Raw genomic sequence first — 22,640 nt, forward strand, 5'->3', positions numbered from 1 at the left:
ATGCATTTTACTTCTCTTCCTTGACTCTATAATACATGCGTTATAAAATGAACTTTTAACTCCTATCAAATGAGGCCAAAATATACACATAATTAACCTTGAGTTTACATATGATTACAGACTTTTAGAAAAAGAATAAATTATACAAACTAAATCTTAACCTAAATTTTACGTTTTGACATGTTACTAGAAAATCATAAATTTCCTTCTTTAAAATGGTATGCCTTTGATGTTTCTGGGCTTTAAAAAAAAAGTTCTGGAAATCCTTACCCAAAGTGCACACAATTGGCAAAGAATTAGAGGATCTTACAGATTACAGCAGAAAGTTAAAAATATAAACATTTCTATTTCATCTTAGAACCTTAAAAGATCGTAGAACTCAGAGTCGAAGGATCTTGTCACTATTAACTGGGTGATTTGGGGCAATTCATTTAATCTTTTGAAGTTTTTATTTCTTCTATGAAAAGAGGCTAAGGACACCCATCCCCTTTCCTCTTTCTCAAGGGACCAGAGTCATAAAGACCACGTGATATAGCAGAACATGAAGGTGCTGTACAAGCTGGCGAGCCGGATAATTAGAAACCTGTAAACTCAACCTATGTTCAAGAATTGGAAAGGACCTCACAGACACACAGGCATCACGTGCTTTGTGGTGCTCAGCAATGAAATCAGTGACACCTCAGAATATGGTCAATATGGCTTGGATTAAACCCAGGGAGAAAGTGCTACAGCAGTTTTGAGATTTTGAAACTACTAAAAAGCAATAAAAAGAACACAGCACCTCAAGAATTCAAATACACTTAGAGGAGATCCCATAAGGACTTAAGAAAAGCAGGCTTCTGGGGGGCGGGGAAGAAAATGGATTACAGGGAAAGACAGAAGCCAGCTCCAAATTTAACCTCATTCTTTTAGAGAAAATGATGTGACTGTCCCGGAGTGATTCCTGAAGCATCTTTCCTGCTATTAAACTGTACAACTTGATTAAAAGTGTAAATTGTGGGTTATTTTTCAGCACCAAATTCCTTCTGGACTGTTGGACCTGAACAGGCATTGAAAGGAAGGAGATATCAAATAGTCTGTAATTTCATGGAATGATCCTGAGCCTGGCATTAAAACTGTAATTGACAACACTTGTTACCTACCAGTTTGGCAAAAAACAATAATATTCACTCTGTTTTCAAGGTAACTTGATGCAGCATTTAGGAGGGGTCATTTGACAATATATATCAAAAATTTAAATGTAGAATTTTTTATTTGACCAAGGAATCCAACTTCTAGGATTTTGTTCAATGGAAATAACTACACAAATGCATTAAGATGCAATATGAAGATATTTGCTGTACTATTCATGATAACAAAAACTGAAAGGACTTAAAGGTTCATAAATAGGAAATTCAAAAAGAAATTTCTATTACCTGCAAAGTAGACTACTATCCGACTGTTAGACCGTATACAGTAGTTTGTATGCACTGATACAGAATAATGTCTACAAAATATATTTTTATTTTTACCTTTCCCAAGGCTTTAAAAAAGTATGGAAGCATACAAGGACTTAATGTAACAAACACTTGTATTCCCACCAGGCAGAGCTGACAATTTTTCAGTTTTTTCATATTTAGAAACATTACAGAGACCCTTGATGGATCTCCTCAGTTCCACTCCCCTCTCCTCCTCCACTCACAGCCAGCATTCTGAATTAGATGGATATACTTCCAGCCATTTAGAAAATAATGTCCATAAACAATACAGAACATGGGTCTGCAAGTTTCTCTGCCAAAGGGTGGTAATAAATATCTTAGGCTTTGCAATCTCTATGGTTTTTGCCAACACTGCTCATTTATGCCCTTGTAATAAAAGCAGCACATAGATAATAAGTAGAAGAATGGGCTTGGCTGTGTTCCAATAAAACTTTATTTTCAAACACAGAAATTTGACTTTCCTATAACTTTCATGTGTCATTAAATATTATTCATTAAAAATGTTTCCAACCATTTAAAAATGTAAAAGCTACTCTTAGACACACAAAAACAGGTTTTAGTTGTAGTTTGCAAACAATTGATTATTATTGAGTATTTTTTGCATGTTCTTTTTAACCAAGAAAAATGGTACTATGTTATCTATATGTAGCAATCTGTACCTGTGCTTGACATTTAATTTTATGTTTGTTGAAAGAGATCATGTTTAGATAGATAAATAGATAGAGCTCATTCTTTTTAACCTCTGTGTAGAATTGTAACTCATTAAATAGCCATCTACATTTTATTCATCCATTTTATTTACATATGAACATTTAGGTTTTTTCAGTCTTTCCACTAAAACAAACATGTGTCCTGAGCATCCTTATATCCATCTCCACGTGCATAAGCACAAGAGTCTTTCTGGCACCTGACTAGAAAGGACATTGCTGGGCCGTGGGTAATTATACATCCATTGTGTCCTCTATGCCAACTGGTCTCCAAAGTAGCTATAATTTCCATGCAGCACATAAGACAGGGGCCATCATCACTTCTTACTGCAAGACTTTTAAGTTTTTGTCCATCCATATGACTATGAAACGGTACCTCATTTTGTTGTTTTCATTTGCATTTCCCTGATTATTAGTAAGGCTGATTATCTTTTTATGCTTACGGACCATACACTTTTTTCTTCTGTGAATTGCTAGTTTATATCATTTGATCATTTTCCTGTTTGGTTATTAGTGTTACCATTAGTAAGAATTCAATATACTCTATCAATTCTTCTTCCCACATACATATTGCAAATATCTTCTCCCAATTCTTGCTAATCTTTTAACTTTGTTTATGGGAATTGTTGCCCATCTGGGGCTTATTTGTGTATATGATGTGGCATAGCTACCTTACTTTCAATATGAAAGGCCAGTCGTCCCAACACCACTCAGTGAACAATGTGTCTCCCCCACACCCAGGGTTGTGATTATACCTCTGCAGTGACACCTCCCAGCACAGTCAAAGGGGCCCAATGTGATCTGGCCCCTACCTGCCTCCAACTTCCCCTCCTCCCACCCTACCCTTCTCATTAAGCTTCAGAAACACTGACTTTCTCCAACATGCCCGGTTTTTCTGTCTCCTCATTGTCTTTATTCTTCCAACCGCCTGAAATACTCTTCCCACAGTTTCTGGCATGGCTGCTTCCTCCTCATTACTCAGGCTTCAGCTCAAATGCCACTTCCTCTGAGGCCCCTCCCCCACCTTTATCATTCAGTTTCCCATTATTCTTTTTTTTTCCAGCCAAATGCTTTATCATACAACATAGAATTACATAAAACTGTTCAACATGTTTTTTTGCATCCAACACTTTTTGTATTAGTTTTAGGTGTTTGCACAGCATATGGTTTTCTCTGTAACACCATCCTTTTCTGAGATGCTCTTATGTCTCTGTCCGAATACTTACTGACTGTCTCTCCCCTTCAGAATATATGCAAATCCAGAGATTCTCTCTGCTTCACCCCTGCATTTCCCATTTCTAGAACAGTGTGTCGCACACAGTAGTCCCTCCATAAGTGTTTGTTGCGTGAATGGCCAAACTCTCATCTATTCATTCAGAAGTTTGTCTAGGATATTGTCCAGTATGATTCCGTTTTTCTTTAACAGTCAAATGTTCTGTGCATGGATGTGTCTATATATGTGTAGACACTGAACTGTTAACGACATTTATCTTGAAGGCAGGGGTGTGCATGCTTCAGTGGCTTTTTAAATTTCTTTTTCATATATTTCTGTATCATTTGAGTTTTTGCAGGGAGAATTATTACATCTATGATCTGGAAAGAGAAAACCTATGACAAAATCAAAAGAGTTGTAGGCCAACATGAGACACAGAGATGGGTGATAGCAATAAAATGGATTTAGTGTGCTGTGCATTTCTGGGCTTTGAAGGCACCTCTCTTAAACTGGCAACTTTGGTCTCTGGGCAGTTGGGGTACGAACCCCAGTGTGTGGTGAGTCTGCTAACTCTGGGTTCTTTTTTCCTGGGAATATTCATTTCTGAGCAGAAGTGAGGGAATGTAGAATGTGGTGCGCATATGGGCAGCAAGCAGATTTTTCTAATCTTTTAGCTTAGTAAAATGGGAGGGATTGCAAAATGTGAAGATAGATCACCATGGGGGAGAGAAGAGAAAAGCTGAAGCTGACACAGGTGTGACCAAACATTGGATTTCTGAAAACTATTTAGAATGTCCTCAACCTCATACTGGAAAAGAGTAAGTTTCCCTGTAACCTTCAGTCATCACTTTAAGTGCGTCTCCTTGGGGACATTCTCAAGGCTGTAGCAGAAGCTGTTCAGACATCTTTCAGCAGAGAAAAAGGGAAAGAAATCCTTAAACTTTTGTTTATAATCTTCCCCATAATCAATGTGTGCTGCAAAAGTTCCACTTAAATTGAAACTCTATCTGAGAATAGAGAATATGGTATGTAAAATTCAAAACAAAACAGCTGTGGCCAGAGAACTCCTTGTCTAACAGAAACAAATCCAAGAAGATGAGTTGAGTTTTGTGTCCCAGAAAATTAAACTTGTAAAGATATGACTTCCAATTCCCTAAAACACAGGTGGCAAACATAAGGCCCATGGACCAAATCCGGCCCTCCACCTTGTTTTATCCTGCCCAGCACCTTGTTTCTACCCACAGCAGCACCGAGCTCCTTGCCCCTAGTTAAGGAGTAGTTACATTTACACCGTCCTAAAATTACACTCGGCCCTTTGAAGGCAACCTCAAGACTGATGTGGCCACAGGTGAGAATTAGTTTGACACCCCTGCCCTAAAACCACCCCTAAAAACCATTAAATAACACCTCTAGCCTTGTTAGTCATCTTATTACGAATTTTCAAGTTTAAGGAAATACCATACATTCATTTTTCCATGCAATGTTCAAGAAATGTGTATTTTTTAGATGTAATTGACATGCAGCACTCTATACGTTTGAGATGTACAGGATAATGGTTTGACATATATATTTCATGAAATGATTATCACAATAAGTTTAGTTAACATCCATATCTAAAGCAGTACCAAAAAGAGAAAAATATCTTCCTGATGATGAAAACTCTTAGGATATACTCTCTTAACAGCTTTCATCTACACCATGCAGCAGTGCTAACTGTAGCCACCATGCTGGACATCACATCTCTAGTGCTTACTTATCTTACAACTAGAACTTTCTACCTTTTGACCACCTTCATCTAACTGCCCCACTCCCTGTACCCTGCCTCTCATAAATATAACCTGATCTCTTTTCCCTTCCCTTAAGTTTGGGTTTTTTTTAATTCCACACATAAGAGAAATAATACAGTATTTGCCTTTCTGTCTTACTTATTTCAATTAGCACAATGTCCTTAAGGTTCATCCATGTCACCGTAAATGGCAGTGACTCCTCCTTTTTAATGGCTGCATAGTATTCCCATGTGTGTAAAACATCTTCTTTATCCGTTCATCCATCAATGGACAGAAGTGTGTTATTCCAGTGAAAATATTCTATATAACTGAAATTTATTCTTTGTACTGTATATATACTATATACAAATATGTGTGTATGCACATACACACACTAATTTTCCTGTCTTTACTGAGTAGATCAAATCTAAATACCTTGCCCTCCACAACATGGGCCCAGACGCCACACCTGATCTCCAGGTATGGCATTTCCTTCCATTCAGGTAACCTCCTCCCTGTTCTTTATTGGGTCTCACTCCAAGACTTCATATACGACATTTCTCTTGCAAATTTCCATTCCCTTGGAATTCTAAAACTCCATTAGTTGTTTCCCAACCAATCCAAATCAAAAAACCTGTTTTAAGATGTAGAGCCCAAATTTTTTTCTTTTCAAATTGAAAATCTTTCAGATTTCTGTTTTTAAATATTCAAACAATAGAAAGTAACAACACTTGCATAAAGAATTATATGAGGTAGTCAGTGCAAAGCCATTGGAACCCTACACCCTGGACACAGTCGCTGTTAAGGATGGTAAAACCATTCACCCATTGAAGCTCATTCCTCTGGTTTAATACATTTCTTTTGTGAAAATCATAAAATTTTTATTTTAAATTTTAACTATCACTATTTAAAATTTTTCATATGACTATCTAAATGTTCACTTCCATATGTAACCAAATAACTAATAAAGCTAAACAGGCTAAATGTACACTTTTAGAATTCTAATAATAATAGTCGTAAATATGGGTTTGGGATAGCAACGTAGTCAGCAACGTATCACAATTTTCCTGTTACATACTTTTCCTGATCCAAATGAGCACATAAACTTTCTGCCCCAATTATTTCCACATCTACATCGTCTTCCCAAGAATAGAGATCCAATTTCCCACTTCCTGTTTTTAGTAACCAATAGTGCCTAGATAGTGTTATTCAGACTTTTGCTAAGTAATAAATATGAATGAGTTTTCTACATCATATAATAAATATCATTTTAAATGTTTTGCATATGTAAGTTGACTCAGGTTGTATGTAGTCTGTTCTGGAGATACATATGGATTTTTGTTGGTAAGATGCAAGTGAGTTTTGGGTAGGTGTTCTGCTAATTTATATGATGCAGCTAGAGGATCAAACTTTAAGAAATGAAAAACATCATCTCTCCAAAGGGAAATGGCAAGCCAGGCACAGATCAGATTGAAAAAAAAAAAAAAAAACAAGAACTCCCCTAGTATGCCACCAAAATCTGAGAGACAGAGCTGTTACAGTTGAATTGTGGAGACTGAGCCATCAGCTCAGACCTCATTCGCTACAGGTCACTCCACCTCATCTGCACTGACAAGGGTGGTTTTCTCTCTCGTCTCATCCACCCCCAAGGCAGACAAATGCTCAGACACACATACATATGCATGCGTGCACACAGAGACACCTCTCAACTCTGACCTTTAATGATAGTGCCCTCTGAAAAGTGTTTCCTGATACAAGCCCCACCCCCGGGAGTCATGGACAGGAACTCTTCTTTTGCACAGCTAACCTCTTCGTCACTTCCTGCTGTCAGAGTGCTATCTCTAGATTAGAACTGCAGGCACTGATCTCTCCATCCACTGGACTTAGATATTGTGAAGTCAGAGAGTGTGCCTGTCTTGTTCTCCACATGGCAGGCCCATTAACCAAGCCAGTAGGTTGGAACGCATCCTTGACAATCGCTGAACTTCCTCTCCCAAATCCTATTCAGAAATCAGTTCCTGTTGATTCTTCCTTCTAAAGCTCTGACAAGTCCATCTATTTCTACCCATCTGTGTTGTCGCTTCCCTAGTTGTGACCACCGCCTTGAAGCCCCAGTTTCTGCAATGGCCTCCTAACTGGTTTCCCTTCCTCCAGGCTTGTGCCCTTCAAATGCATTCTCTATCCTCAAGCCAGAGTTCTTTCTAAAATACGAAAATTCTTAGAACCAGGCTTATACCCCTTTGACCTTTCCAGCATCATCTCTCGTCATTCCCAACCGCAGTGCTTTGCTTTCTGCTCCTTGAATTTTTTATGTGATCTCTCATCTCTAGGTTTTTCTCACACTTGGAATAATGACCTTGGATCAAATATCTTGTTATAGATACAGCTGGGGAAATGAGAAATCTCAATATGGCTTATATGTCACCTTCCGATTGGCAGGAGCACAGCATGCTTCTGTTTAGTGCCCAATAATTTATTTACTTCAAGAAGTAATGAAAACCTCTCAGCATGGGAACCTCAGGAAGCAGACTAAATGACATAAATCTCTTCAATATGACCTCAAAGCAATGTTTTTAAATACAGGATATGATTGGGTTTCAGGATGAAGGTTGTATAAACTTGCCTCCCAATAGCACTTGAGACTGTATTTACACTAGCTCTTGGTGTATGCTTGCATTGTCCTCAGGATGTCACCCTGTTGCCAGAATATGATGTAGTAAAAAGGTCCTAATCGTCCTCTACCAAGATGGTTCATTTTGTGGTTAAAAAAATCACCATTCCCAATGTTACAGAAAATAGGCAATTAACAATTCAAGTCTTCTGTGTCTGCAATGTATCCTTATGGAAGATTAACACCCAAGACAGAATTGTCCTCTGGGAGATCTTAATTCCACCCAATCATGCAGGACCATACTATAGGGTAGGCAGAGGCAAAAATGTATTCCTTCTACAAATAAATTCAGATTTATCACTCATGTGGTCCCTGTGCACTGCTTGGTTCTCCTATGGCTCAATTTATTCTGCCATTCTGCCATTTTTCTATGTACATGCTCTCCTTCTCCCAGCCTTCTCTACCTCCTCGTTCTCAGCTGATTGTCTTGCTTCTTATTTCACTGAGAAAATGCAAGAAACTAAAAATTTATTTTCTTTGTTATCTGAACAAACTCACCAACCTACTCTCAGTCGTCCTCGCACTCTGCCTTCATTGTCACCAGGAGGAACTGACTTTGCGCCCCTTCAAGGCCGACATTTCTATCTGTATAAGAATTCCACCCATCGTTTTTCACCTTCTTAGGAATTTGTTCCTGCATATACCCCTTCTCCTTTGGTCATCATTGTTTCCCTCTCAACCAAATAATTCCCATTAGACTATGCTATAAGAGCTTATCGACTGTTACATTTCTGTGGTCACATCTATAACAAAACTCCTTAGGCCATGGCTGGTGTGGCTCAGTTGTCTGGAGCGTCGTCCTGTAGACTGAAAGGTTATGGGTTTGATTCCCAGTCAGGGCACATAACTAGATTGTGGGTTCAATCCCCTGTGGGAGCATGTACAGGAAGGCAGCCGATCGATATTTCTCTCTCACATCTCACATCAATGTTTCTCTTTCTCTCTCTCTCTCTCTCTCTCTCTCTCTCTCTCTCTCTCTCTCTCTCTCTCTCTCTCTATCCCCTCACTCTCTAAAGCAAAGAAAAAAAAATGTCCTTGGGTAAGGATTTAAAAAAAGAAAAAAAAACAACCCCTCGGGGAAAAAATGACTATACAGATGACTACCTCCTGCTGGCCTCCCTTTCCCTTGACACACTCCGACTGCTTCCTTTGGCCATCAAGAGCTCCGTGTGGCCAGCTCAGATCTTCACACTCCAGTCTTCTTTTCACTCCAACTCACAAGGCTTTCCTCACTGGCTTCCTGACTTCTTTTACCTAATGGGCCACTCCTTTATAGTATTTTTTTAACGTTTTTGATCTTAGAATGTAAACACCATATATGATGTCACACAACCATGAATATGTCATTAGCAAAGTGCACAACTATTCATACAAAAAAGAAGACTATGTATCACTTCCTGTCAGGTCAAGTCAAGAGAGGTTTTGACACTGAATGAGTCACAAAAATATGTTTGTATTTAGGGCTATTTGGATTTTAGAGTTTCAGATAGGAGATTATGGACCTGTATCATGGCCTCATAGCCTGTTCATGAGCCAAAATAGCTTTGTCTGTCATTGGTATTTGCTGCTGTTTTTAGTTTGCATGGTGATGGGAAATGATCTTCAATTAAATGCCTGGGTCTTTTCCTTTCCACACAATAGTGTGATTATTCCTCAAGAATGAAAATTCCACAATTTACTTTACCATCCTTCCCTTAGCTTTACCGCACATTTTCCTTAATTAATTTTGCTCTCAAGGTAAGAAAATAAAATATACTTTGAAAATTTTATTTGAATATATTATATAGTCTTTAGATTTGTATACAGCAACTGGAAGATAATTTTGTATTATATCTATGCAATATACAATAGAGATATACAGAGTGAAGGAAAAGTAGGTTTATAGTTGTGAATACACAAGACAGTTTATTCCTGTATTATTTATTAATATTGTACGGTTTTTCACATGAACAACTGTAAACCTACTTTTGCCCCACCCTGTGTTGGAGTTTAGAGGGATTAATAAAAATGGACCAAAGCACAATGTCCAAAACAGTGGACATAAAAGGTGGGATGAGGGCCTAACGCATCTCGTGGAGAGAAAGTCTGAATTTTAGCTTGCCTTGCTGAGGCCTGACTCCCTCTTGTTAGCTCAATCTAAACACCACATCTTTGTGAATATGCATCACATTCACTTTGAATTATTTAATTTACTTCCTTTCCAGATGAACTATCTCTATTAAATGCTTGTCATGGATGGACAGAGTTTATGCAGAACATAAATTTCTATGATTAGCTTGGTATATAGTATATTACAATCTAAAGTATAGCAACTAAACATAACATTTTCTCCCAAGCTTGATAAACCATTTGGGAACAAAAAAGGAAAAAAACACCTAGAAAGAAGTTTATGCCAACCCCACGCATGTATGATATCTTCAAACCTTGTATTTCTCTGAGGTCCTGGTCAGTGTACACACACACCCCCCAAATTTAAGTGCTAAACTAAAAGGGAAGATAATAAGTTTGCCTATATATACCTTAAAACTGGGTATAATCTAAATTTTATATTATATGTGATACCAATTTTGATCACTCCAACATAGGTACTAATTTTAGTGTGACACTCAGGCCACTCCCCAAGGCTGAATGCTTCTGCACGTACTTATCCGCTGCACCTTTCACTCCAATATATCTGATACACTCATGCAGTGCTAAATGTGTCTGTTGCTGAGCTTTTATATAATCTCTAGCCTATATTTCTGACCACCATTAAGACAAGATATTGCATGGTATACACATGCAATACATATATAGTATACCTTCTCTGTACAAAAAGTCTAAAAATTGTAAAATGAATTAAAAACGTAGCCCTGTTCTTCACGGCCTCGACAACACTGCAGATGATGGCACAAGTACAAATAAACACAATACAGAATGCACGGAGTAAAGGGCTTCAGTAAAGACCGAGCTGAAACACAAAATAGTCCAGATGAGGAAAGAATTCATGTCACTGGGAAGACCTAGGAAAGGATTTGGAAGGATATGAAATCTGAATAGGATCTTGAAGGATAAATAGGACTTTAAAAAAAAAGAGATGAAAAAGTATGGTTATTCCAGGTGGATGAATCACACAGGTAAAGCTGCAGAGGCAAACTACTTCATGATGCAGCTGAACCACGGGGGATAAAGTACAGCAGATTCTAGGCTAGATTTTCCATCCACTTGGATTTCCCACCACATCTCAAACTGTTTTCCAACAAGATATAGATTACCTGCCAGCCTCCAGCCACTGTCCCAGTTCTCATGCCCCAAACCTCAATAATCATTTTAACCTCACTTCATCATATTTAATATCCACTAAATAATAGCATATGTATGAATAGTAACATTAATTTAATATTAATATCAGTGTTTTTATTCATCCTTCTCAGTTCTCTGATATTTCTCTAAATGTCAGTTTCCTCCAGGACTCAATCTCAACCTAGATCTTCCTTCTTCCCTCCCCTTCTCTCCCTTTCCCTCCCCTCTCCCCATCTTTTCTCCCCTCCCCTCCCCTCCCCTTCCCCTCCCCTCCCCTCCCCTCCCCTCCCCTCTCCTCTCCTCTCCTCTCCTCTCTTCTCCATTCATACTCACTCCCTAAGTCATGGTCTTAAATATCATTTACATTCTTATGACTTCCAAATTTAAATCTCCAACTTCTTGCCTGAACTCTGGGTTTATTTACCCAGATGCCTGTTTGACATCACTTGGATGTCTAACAAGCATCTCAGATTTCACGTATCTGGACTCAACTCTTAATGTCTTCTCCAAGACATGCTCCTTCTCCACTGTTTCCTGTGTCAGTCCCATTCCTCCAGTCGCTCAGGTCAAAATTTTCTTTCTTCTGTACCCTTTATCTGATCCATAATGAAATCCGACCAACTGCACTTTCAGACGAATCCCACATCCAACCATTACTCAATCCTAACTGCTAGCCCTCAACCCAAATCATACTTCTCCATCCCTGGCAACGGGACTGTCTCCTAATGAGTCTCCTTGCTTCTGTTCTTGCTTGCCCACTGTCTATTACACTGACCCTTTTAAAAACATAATTTAAATTACATTGCTTGTCTACAACTTTAAAAGCACCATCAGCTGCCCACCACTCTTGGAATAAAATCCAAAGTCCGTGCCCTGGCCTTTAAGGTACTGTATAATCTCATTTATATCTAGCTCTCTGGTCTCATTTTCTATCCCTGTTTCCTATAGGGGAAATTATGCTGGATTATCTGGGTGGGACTAAAGTAATAAAGATAATTTAAAGTGAAAGGAGAAGGCAAAAAAGGAAAACCAGAGACCTAAGACTGTGAGACTCAGCCTGACATTGCTGACTTTGAAAATAGAAGTTGTGAGAAGCTGGAAAATAACTGCAAGGAAACAGATTCTCCCTGAGAACCTCTAGAAAGGAACACAGCTTTGCCAATGCCTTAATTTTAGTCCAGTGAGCCCTGTTTTAGACTTTGGCCTCCGGAAATGTAAGAAAATCAAACTGTGCTGTTTCAAGCCACTAAGTATATGGTAATTTGTTACAGTGGCAACGGGAAACTAATACCCACTCAATCAAAAATAAATGGATGGACACATACTACTCTCTGTCCTCTTGTCCTTATCTCACTTTTTCTCAGCTCGTCACTGGTCATTCACTGTGCAGCCGCAAGGACGGGTTTCTGGGCTCTGCTCACACTACCCTTGCAGTGTCTAAGACAGCATTTGCTCTCAAAGTCACAAACACTCTCCTAGTCACTGGAATTAAATTCTACTGTTTGCTAGTATTACGCTTTACTTTCAACTCAACTGTTCCCTTTAGATAAGATTTTTAGAAATAAAAATGGGTTAAAATGAACCAAAAGGTACTTTAAGGGGAAAGACATGGTGACTTAACAGGAAGTCACTGGAGGGTCCTGAGTGAAAGAAGGAAGGGCACTCTGTCTTCCCGGACAGCACTGTCTGGGGCAGGGAGAGCGGACCAGCCGGGACAGGCTGAGGACTAACTGTTGGCATACAAGTCTCACTTATCTTCCCATCTGCTGAAACAGTGTCTGTGTTCTGCCATAGCTGTGGGGATTGGGACTGTAGCCCCAAGGAACTATGCTATTACCACGTCCCAAAAATATGTCCAGCCAACTATATCCATTAGAAATAGAAAACCTGTTTTAACTGCATTTCCAAAGAAAATCTCTTTTATTGCATTTCCTTTCTAATATTCTTTTAAAGGTTGCAGATACAATTTTGATAGGTATGGATAAACAAAGTGTTAGATATCTGAATAAGCTGGCATGGCTCGCCTTCTAGGCGTGCTTTGGACTACCAAATGTGAGAGAAGAAATAAATGTCAGTTCCTGGTAGAAGCTTTACCAGACACAGAGCAGTCTGCTGCATCTTAAAAGCACATGTCAATAGAAGCCCTCATTTTGGGTGAGTCCTTGGGTGAGTCAAACTGCGTCTGAGTAAAGCTGAGTATGCTAAGAAAGCCAGAAGAAATTAATTCATGATCTTCTTATAATGCAGTCAGTTCACAGAACTTGTTATAAGAGGCCATGGGCAAAAATCAGAGTGACCGCAGGTCCAGACAATCTTCTGGACCTTAGAATATGGAAGGCATTTCTACCAACTCTTATTAAACACAGAGTGTGAGTGAATAATAAGCTTTGGTTGTCTCAAGCCAGAGACTTGGGGCCATTGTTACTACAGCAACACCTGGGCACGCTCTGGCCTAAGAAACGTGAGGAGAGTTAATATCCTCTTGTGTGTATCCAGTGGGTTTATTTTGTTCATGATTTTTCAGTGCCTTTTCTAGGAGAATATGCACTGTGAGTCTCACAGACGGCGTGACTGTCGATTTTATGTGTCACCTTGCCCGGGTCATGGGGTGGCCAGATCCCAGATGAAAGTAGCAGTTGACTTGGTGGACAAACTAAAGAGGTTTTCCCTCCCCAAGTTGTTGAGGGCCTGAATAGAACCAAAAGGGAGAGGAGAAAAGAACCTGGCCTTTCTGTCAGACTGCCAGAGCTGAAGCACTGATCTTCCATTGCCCTCAGCACCACTAGCTCTTAGGCCTTTGGCCTCAGCCTCAGTCGTGACACCGGCTGTCCTGCGTCTCATGCTTGCCTGTGGCAGATTGCGAGCCTTCTCGGCCACTGCGATTGTGTGGGCCAGTTCCTGAGAGTAAACCTCTTCCTTTACATCTACACCCGTAGGTTTTGTTTCCCTATGAAAACCTGACTCATATGCAAGGGGAGTGAATGCAGCCATTTCCAGAGGTATTGCATATTCCCTCTTGTGCTCTTCTAAGACTGCAGACACAACTTTGAAGTTTGTTTTCACTTAACATTAATACAAAAGCATTTTCCCATATTATTATCATGATTCTTGAAAAACTTCATGTTTATGGTTATACAATATTAATTGTTAGATTATGTCATAATTGACTTGACTATTAATACTGAAGATATTTGAAAATATTATTTTTTAGTGTTATGCCCCTTTCTTCTGAAAAAGAGTTTGGAGTAACTTTATTAATTGCTGAGAATTAATTTCTGAGACATACACCCTATTCAGAATTATAAAAAGAGAGAAGCCTGATGTTCCAGCAAATCATTTCCAGAAGATAAGATGTTCTGGGTGGCTAAGAAAGAAGTACCAGAGCGTGGACTCAGAGTGAGTGGGCACACATGTGTACGTACCACACGTAGGGGAGAGAAGCTGTGCTGTGACGTATTGTGCTGTGAAGATAAGGTGTATAAGTTGTATGGCAAGAGGGAGGTGGCTGCGCTGGAGATATCTGGGCAAATCATAGAGGAGGATAATTGAGACAAATCTGAAATGGAGCCATAACCTGGCTGGTGGAGTTGACTGGTCGCTGCTACACCTGGGGTGAGATGCTGTGTGTAACGTGGGCTGTGTACAGTCCTTGCTTAAACCTCTTCCTATGGTTTGATCTAATCCCTATGTGTCCTGGAAACCAGGGCAGATTGATAGAGAGGCTCTGCAATGTAACACACAAATCTGCATCCATATGGTAAATATCAGAACTAAAGAATAAAACTGAATAAAGAATAAAAGAATAATGTTACTAAGTAAATGCTCTACAGTGCAGCTATATTAATTTCTATAACTACAATAACATGTTTGAAGCTGTATCTTCTCAACTGAGTGATTATCATGGGGGGCCATGTCTGAGCCTCAGTAAGAATGTGACACTTACATGAGCACGGCTGTTCATTACAGAGATCCATCCTTCCTCACCATGTTTTCACTCACAGTTCTATCAAACACGTTCTGAACGCAGCATCCTTATTAAAAGGATGGTAACGAAGGTCCTATGATGACCTGACTAATTGTCGCCCTGGCTTAGAGGCAGTAGCCTGAGCCCTCAGGGGTCACATGTCCTTGCACTTCCAGTCAGTATCTCTGAGGCCCTCCTGTGGTTTAAGAGCTGACTGCCCACAGTTTTCAGAGCACTGGCCACAAAGCCACATTCAGTCGTCAGACTGAATATGGAACTCACTGGCATTCTCCATAACATCTTTTTTTTCTCATTGTTCCATTCACATGCAGTACAATTCACTCTTGCTATGTATATAGTTCAATGGATTTTGGCAAATACATACAACTGAATCCACCACAATCACGACACAGAAACTTCCATCACCTTCCCAAACTCCCTTGTTCTGCCTCTTTGCAGACCACTCCTCTTTCCTGTTCCCAATGCCTGGCAGCCACTTCTATAAAGACTTATTTTTGTAATCTATGTCTCCATTTTATTAACACAATTAAAAGTTCCACATAATTGCTTTGAACAATGCTCATGGATGCAGAAGCATTTCTCAGTTCAGCAGACCTCTGAGGCAATGCCCTAAACATCAGAGGTGCAGGAGCTGCACCCCCACGCCCCACAGGGCCAAGGGTGGGCAATATTCCTTCCAAACTGGATCAGGTCCACACAGACTGACCCCAGTGGAGCAGGTAGAATGTTTTCAATACAAATTGCTTATTTGTGAATCATGACTTGTTTATCTATGTTTAATCTCCATATAACATACCCCAGAATTAAAATTATTTTTAACATATTTTAGGATTTTGTCATACAGGTAGACCTTTCTTGATACACTAAATATGATTTTGTGAAGACATACTTAAGCTGAATTTGGCAAATTAAATTTTTAAGTGAACGCTTTTAATATGATCAATAATTAGTCTTTTAACTCCCTTCCTTGAAAATCCACATTTGTGTATCTGGATGGTGTCAGTCAGGGCACAGACAAGCTTTTAGCAATATTGGCAAACTCTCCTCACTACAGTCGCAGATACAAGACTCCTCCACGTGACAGGTAAAGTTTGAATGCTCACATCTCAACAGGCCAGTTTAAATGTCAAAGTGCATTTTTCTGCTTCCAGAATAATTTCAAGAGTTTCCTACATTTCTCCCAGAAAGCCGCAGCCACTGCCACACCGACCATCCCTGCCAAACGCCCAAAAGCCTACTCCATCACACAGACTCCCAGCTTCTTGAAAGAATTTTGCTGATTAAACAACAGGCGCCTAACGCTCATACACTCAACAAGCCGTAGAGCAGATCTGTTTCCCATTTCTGGTTGGAGTTTCAAGGACTTCCTTTTTCTAATTGCTTCCTCGGTTGCTATGTGATGTAGGGACCACTGCCTCCTCCTTTCTCATATCAGGACTCGATTGCATTCTGTCACATAGAGTTCCGAGCGGACTGGGAGACATTCTGGAAATTTGGCTGCCTCTGCTAGGCCAACTTATTGGCACAGTCGCCATCGCGAACCCCTTCAAAAATGAGTAAACCATCCTGCTAAACCATCTTGATGACTCAGTGAGATCAGTACTTAGCAGTGAAAGCTTCTGCCCTAATAGATGGGTTTATTCATTCTTAAAAGGAGCAGGTTATCTCTGGGCTGCCTTCTCCCCTCCCCCCACCCTTTTTTTTTTTTCATTTTCATTTGAACTTTCCAGAGCCCAGATTTCAGTTCTTGCTGAGTTCTGTCACATTGGTGTTATTTCCTCTGTCATTTACTTGGGTAGCTCTGACCTACATTTTTCTTTTCTTTGTTCCTGAACAAAAACTGATTTCTTTCTGAGGAAGTTGGAAAAGCAAGACTTATGTGCCCAATATGTTTCCCAACCCTCACATGAGAAAAAGGGCACACCCACGACTATCAAAAAGCAATCCCGTGCCAGTCACAGCACCAGATGCTCCACGGTGCTTCGTACTGTGGGCTCACTCAACACAAAATAAAACAGACCCCCCACTCCAAAACAAAGGCTTCTGGTCTCCAAGCCAAAACACAATTCCAACAAAAATTTTACCATTCCAGAGTTTTGAGTATCTTAAACAAATTGTCTCCATTTTAAGGGGCTATATTTTTTTTTAAATCCGCAGGGGAGGTGGGCTGTGGAGGGGTTGTTTATTTGTTTTACACAAAGATACTAAATTAAGGCCAGCCAAATCCTACTTGTCATTCTCAAATGACTTCCCAATCTCAGCGGTGCTTCCCACCTCTTCCTGTTCACTCCTTATCTGGGTCCCCAATTGCAGGTGGTTCCCAGCTTATTTTCTCTCCATCATTAGTGCTCTGATGATTATTATCATTAATGAGCACATGCCTCATCTTACTCTTCTGAATGTCTCATTTGAGCATTTTAAAACCACCAAATATGTGTGCACTATGCTTTAGTTACAATTGTTGTGATTTGCCCTTCCCCCATTCCACAGATAGGTGTCTATTTCATTCTGTTTCATTCACATCCCCTTTTAACTGGAGGGCTGTCATCTAGCAGTTTTTGTCTAATCCACACATGGGTTTGGAAAATGTAAGAAAAAGAAGAAATGAATTTGGCAGATGTGATGATTTAAGCTAGGATGGGGCATAGTTTAGAGAGTTCCTGAGGCAAAAGTGAAAGAAATCAAGTTGCTGATGGGGGGGAGTGATGGGGAGGGCGGGGGGATTTTCTTCTAGTGAAGTAAGAGGGAAAGACAGAGGGGAGATGAGAGAAGTGTTTTTTTGGAACCACTTGATTTTGTACAGAGCAGGAAAATTATCTACTCTTTGCACTTTGCACCTCCCCCACCACCATATGCTTCCCTAAAGTTTCCTTTCACTATACTTGAAAGGACCACAGATTTTAATAGTATTCATGCATTTGAAGTGCTAGGCTATTCATTCCCAGCTTCCTCTCTTGTTGCACTTATGATGAGAAGTAATAAAAATCCAAGTTATATGATAATGTAAAAATGATAATTCAATGAAAAAATTTAAACTAAAAGGCAGTTAAAAAAAAGGCAGTTGACCTTAAAAATAAACTGAGGTTCAATATCACAACCAGATTCAGGAACTAAATTATAGGCCAGTCTCCTTCAGTGTGTAGGCTGAGGGAATTCAGTAGGTTACCATAGTAGATACCCCAGGGACCTGAACAAGTTGCAACAACGTCATTAAAAAAGGTCAAATTTACTTAGAATGTCTTGAATTCGGATGTAATAGTCAAAACAGACAAGGTCAAGACAGGGGGAGTCATGACTATCTTTACAGAGGAATATTTGCAACTATATATATAATTCAGGAATATATTTTTTATATATTTCTGAAACATCATACCATTACATGAATGTCAGTTTGCGGGTGTCCAGCAGTCGGAGCTACTACTTTGTCAAGCGGAGAGCTTTCCTTCCTCCTCATGGGCAGACTACATTGCTGCAGAGGAGGACACCGAGGGGCAGGCTGGCGGGAGCTCGCAAGCCAGAGGGCATATGCAACCTATTATTCCCACCAAGACAAAGGCTGCTTCTACAATCTCTGGTTTCCACAAGCCTCCACCCAAGGGCTTTTCCCTCCAGAGCTTCTCTATAGGATCATTCAAATTAATATTTGTGAAGCTAACATTGGGGTAAGGGAATAGAGGAGGGGCCTGGAAGGTGAGCAGTGCCTCAGGTTCAGCTTCATGAGGAAGGAAGACAGGGTGAATGGGCCGGTTTGGGAACAGACAGACCTCTTTCCCAACCCTGCATCTACTTTGTACCATTTTTTAAACACCTTTGATGTCAGTTTCCTTATGTATGAAATGAATTTCACCTGGTTGTTTAGTTTTATGGATCAGAAATAGTGTGTAAAAATGGCTGGTACCTAGTAGGTGATCGATAAATGCAATGCATCTGGTAACACTGACTGCAAGACCCATGGTCATCAATGCCTTTGATTCTGCCTTTTATCTTTGGTTCCAAGATTATACTCTACCCCGAGAACAGATGCTGAAACTGGAAATAGCTCTCCTGGCTCCTGCTTTCCCTTCCTCTTTTTCACAGCTTCGCAGCAAGTGGCAGCTACTGGCACAGAACCTACACCATCTTGGGGGTTCATGGGTAAAGTGGCAGGCAAGATGTGTAGAGTACTGGCAGCCACTCAGTAACAAGCACCTGAGCCGAGGTCCTGTGGCTCCTTCTCCCCCACCCTTGCTGTTCTCAGGCTGTTCCCAACAGCAACTAAGGTTCCTGGGCCCACAGTACCCCCTGATGGCTAACTGGGGAACTTTCTTTTCTCAATGATTATATTCTCTCTTAGTGAAGCTCCCACGGGGCTTGTTCATTCTGTCATGTACCATTCATTTTTTACAAATGTTCTGTGGCCTCCTTTGCCTGGCTTTTTTCTTTTTCACTTTTTGCTCAGTTATTTCAGAAACATCTACCTCCCTTCCTGTTGCTTTCCCTTGTTTTCTATTTATGAATCCTCAAATAACTGCGGTTATGGTTGCTAAGAATCATAGTAGAACTAGCACATCTGTCTATCAAGAAAAAACCCTGTACATTTAGAAGTAAAATAAGACATATTTAAAATACTTTCAGAAATCAGGAGGTCTTTTTCAGAACCTGGACAGAAGATGCCATCTACCCCTGCTCCTTCCCCAGGTAACACTGATCTCTTCTTGACACTCTCATTATTTTCCTATTTATTTAATGGCCATGATGGCACTAGTTTGTCTCCTACTATTTCATTGCAAATATAACATATTTTCCTAATTTGGTCATAACTCAAGGTAATGCTTGTATAGTATTTCTTTCATTTGAAATTATTTTCATAGTCATAGAATTGCAATTATTTTCTCCTTTAAAATAAAAAATGCAAATTAGTTAAAGTAACAGGTAAATACCACTTATCCAATTTCATCAAAATTCTACAGAAATGGGTTTCCTACATAAATTCTAACTGTACACTAATATAACAATAATGAAGCATGATGTCATAAAATAATTGTGTGGTGCAAATTTAAATGATTGTTCATCGAAGAACATTATTTGAGCTGACACAATCACATTTTTCAGAAAAGAGGTATTTGCTTTCCTATAACATATACCTTTAAATTCATAAAGTTGTGGAGGTACAAATTAAAACATTCAGTGTTAATGTTTTTTGAAAGCATTACATTTAAATTGTTTTCTCAGGACCCAAAGAGAAAACACCAGAGGAAACATAACCAGCCTGAATTGTTTAAAATGCATTTTCCCTTTAATTAAATAAGAAACATGTGTCTAGGGATTTTGGAAATGAATGTAATCCATCCACACTCTGCCTGTACTAGTTTGCCTCCAATGTCCAATATTTTGAAAGAAAATTCCTTCTTTCTGTAAAGAATTAAACAACAACAGGGAGCGAAGTCTGGGTCTTGCCTCCGGAGTCTGGGCACTGGCAATGCTAAGTAAGGGTCTGCCTTCTCCCAGGCCTGTCTTTGGGAAGCAACCAGATTCTCTCCATGGTCAGGGTTAGGGTACGACGTTTGCCCTTCTCTGAAGCATGCACTCACCCTGGAAATGCTCATCTCGGGATGGCGAGGCAACAGAAATCACTAGGATGTATGCAAACACTCCAGGTCAAAATATTGTTCCCTCTCTGGAGTCCACTCACCATGTTCCTCCCACTCAGGCTTCTTTTAAAAAGCTGGTTTCTCTAGGGACCTGCGCAGACCACGACACAGACCCATCCGGCCGGCCACATGAGGACAAAGAAAGCAGGGGTGACTCTAGGGTGGCTCTGGTTCTTTGAAACCCGGGCCCTCAGTTCGGAACGACAAATATCACTTACTGGTGCTGTCAAACGGTATCTGCTTGCACTGCGCAGACCCCTCGGCGGGCCAAGGACAGTAATAGACGGCTCCCCCTTCCACGATGTCTGGCTGGGTGGTGTTGGCTTTGGGCGCTCCCACCAAGACACTCGCTCTGCGAAGGGGTTGGAGAAAACCACTCGCTGAGGATCCACAACGCGCACGGGAGATGCAGTCTCCGGCCGCGCGCCACTGGGACTAGTGTGGGGGTCGCGGGCAGAAACGGACGTATGAGGGAGCCGACTGTCAAACCTTATTTCCTCTTGGAAACCTGCGGGCGTCTGAAACCTGGTTTGGAAGAGGGTGCAAATAGTCCTAATTCTTCTCTAGGTGGAGCTGTGCATACAGTGAGAGGAGAGGAGAGGAGAGGAGAGGAGAGGGGTGGGCGGTGGGGGGAGCAGAGGACGGAGCCCAGCTGCTGGCAGCGGGCAGACAGCACTTGCGCCCAGACACTTAATTGTTCCAGGCTATATGTAAACAGACCGTGTCGTGGTCGTTGTCTTAATTGGCCTGAGTCGGCTGGGTCCGGCTTTCTCCTTTGTGCAATGCTGGGGTCCTTATACCGGGAAGTCCCGAACACTGACGGATTCTGAGCAAGTGGCAGGTCACTAGTTTAAAGGGCACAAGGCACATTTAGCCTGTCAGGGGCGAGAAGAGGCTGGTGGCGGGGAGCGGGATGCGACCTTAAGTGGAGAGCGAGGGGGAATCCCCGGAATCGCCTTCGCGGGCTGCGGGACGGGCGCTGGCCCGGGGCAGAGAGGCGCTGACACAACCTGTGGCCGGGTTCGCCCCCACACGCGAACTCCCAGCGCCGGGCGACTTACGTGCGAGCCGCAGGTATGTGGAAGTCCACCGCGTAGCCGAAGTAGCTGCCCTCTGGGCCGCTGTACACCGTGAGCTTGTCCACGTCCAAGTTGAACGCCTGCGAGGCAGGGGACCACAGCATCCCCAGCGCAGCCGAGAAGCAGCAGAGGGGCGCGAGCGGCTGCGCCCGGCAGCCCCGGGGACTGCGGCGGGCCCCGGCAGACATCGCCGTCCGCCCCGGCGGCTGCTCACTTGGGAGGGGGACCCCAGGTGGAAAACTGCGGGGGTGGTAGCTGGCGGTCCCCAGATGCCCCATCCCGGCTCTGCGCGCGCAGCGCGTCAGCGGTGACAGCCCCGGGCGCTCTGCCGCGCGTCTCCTGTGATCTGCTCCCCGCCAGCTCTCAGCGCGCTCCCCGGCCAGCTCGGGGGCTGGCCGAGTGGATCCCAGCCCTCCTCTGGCAGCGGGAGGGGGGCCGGGCGCTCTCGGGGCGCCTCCTAGCGGCAGGTCCACCGGCTCCAGGCGGGAGCCGGCGACTCCGGGGCCACCCCAGCCCCTGCTGGCGGCGGGCGCCAGGGCTCCTGGTTTTCTATTACAGTTGCATCTCAAGGACGATCTGAGTTTCGTACATGTCAATTTAAGCCATCGCTTTTGGAAGGCATGCCCCCCACCCCCAACCCGTGCGGGGCGAGAGTTTGCTCCAGTTTGTTCCAAAGGGAAGAAAGTGAAAACGTACCCCTCCATGAGGCGGGAGAGAGCGTCCTCTTTACATAACCTCTGCAGTCTGAAGACCCTCTGGGTGGATGCATTTTTTTCCGTCTGTGACTGAGAAAATCTAAATCGAATAACCCTCTCCTCCAACTCCACCC

General features: G+C 41.6%; 1 protein-coding gene across 1 annotated transcript in view; it reads right to left on the minus strand.

Annotated features, from left to right (window-relative positions):
- ITGA8 (integrin subunit alpha 8) overlaps nt 1-22,176 on the minus strand; it is a 170,508-nt gene extending 148,332 nt beyond the window's left edge. Inside the window, exons 1-2 of the mRNA XM_045857952.1 lie at nt 21,794-22,176; nt 20,951-21,084 (exon numbers count right to left, since the gene is read on the minus strand). Coding sequence (XP_045713908.1) covers nt 20,951-21,084; nt 21,794-22,089 — 430 coding nt within the window. The 5' untranslated portion in view covers nt 22,090-22,176. The remainder of the gene's footprint in view (nt 1-20,950; nt 21,085-21,793) is intronic.
- Between the last annotated feature and the right edge of the window lie 464 nt (nt 22,177-22,640).

The sequence above is a fragment of the Phyllostomus hastatus genome, unplaced genomic scaffold, assembly GCF_019186645.2.
Source record: "Phyllostomus hastatus isolate PE091 unplaced genomic scaffold, TTU_PhHast_1.1 phas_scaffold_1674, whole genome shotgun sequence".
Lineage (NCBI taxonomy): Eukaryota > Metazoa > Chordata > Mammalia > Chiroptera > Phyllostomidae > Phyllostomus > Phyllostomus hastatus.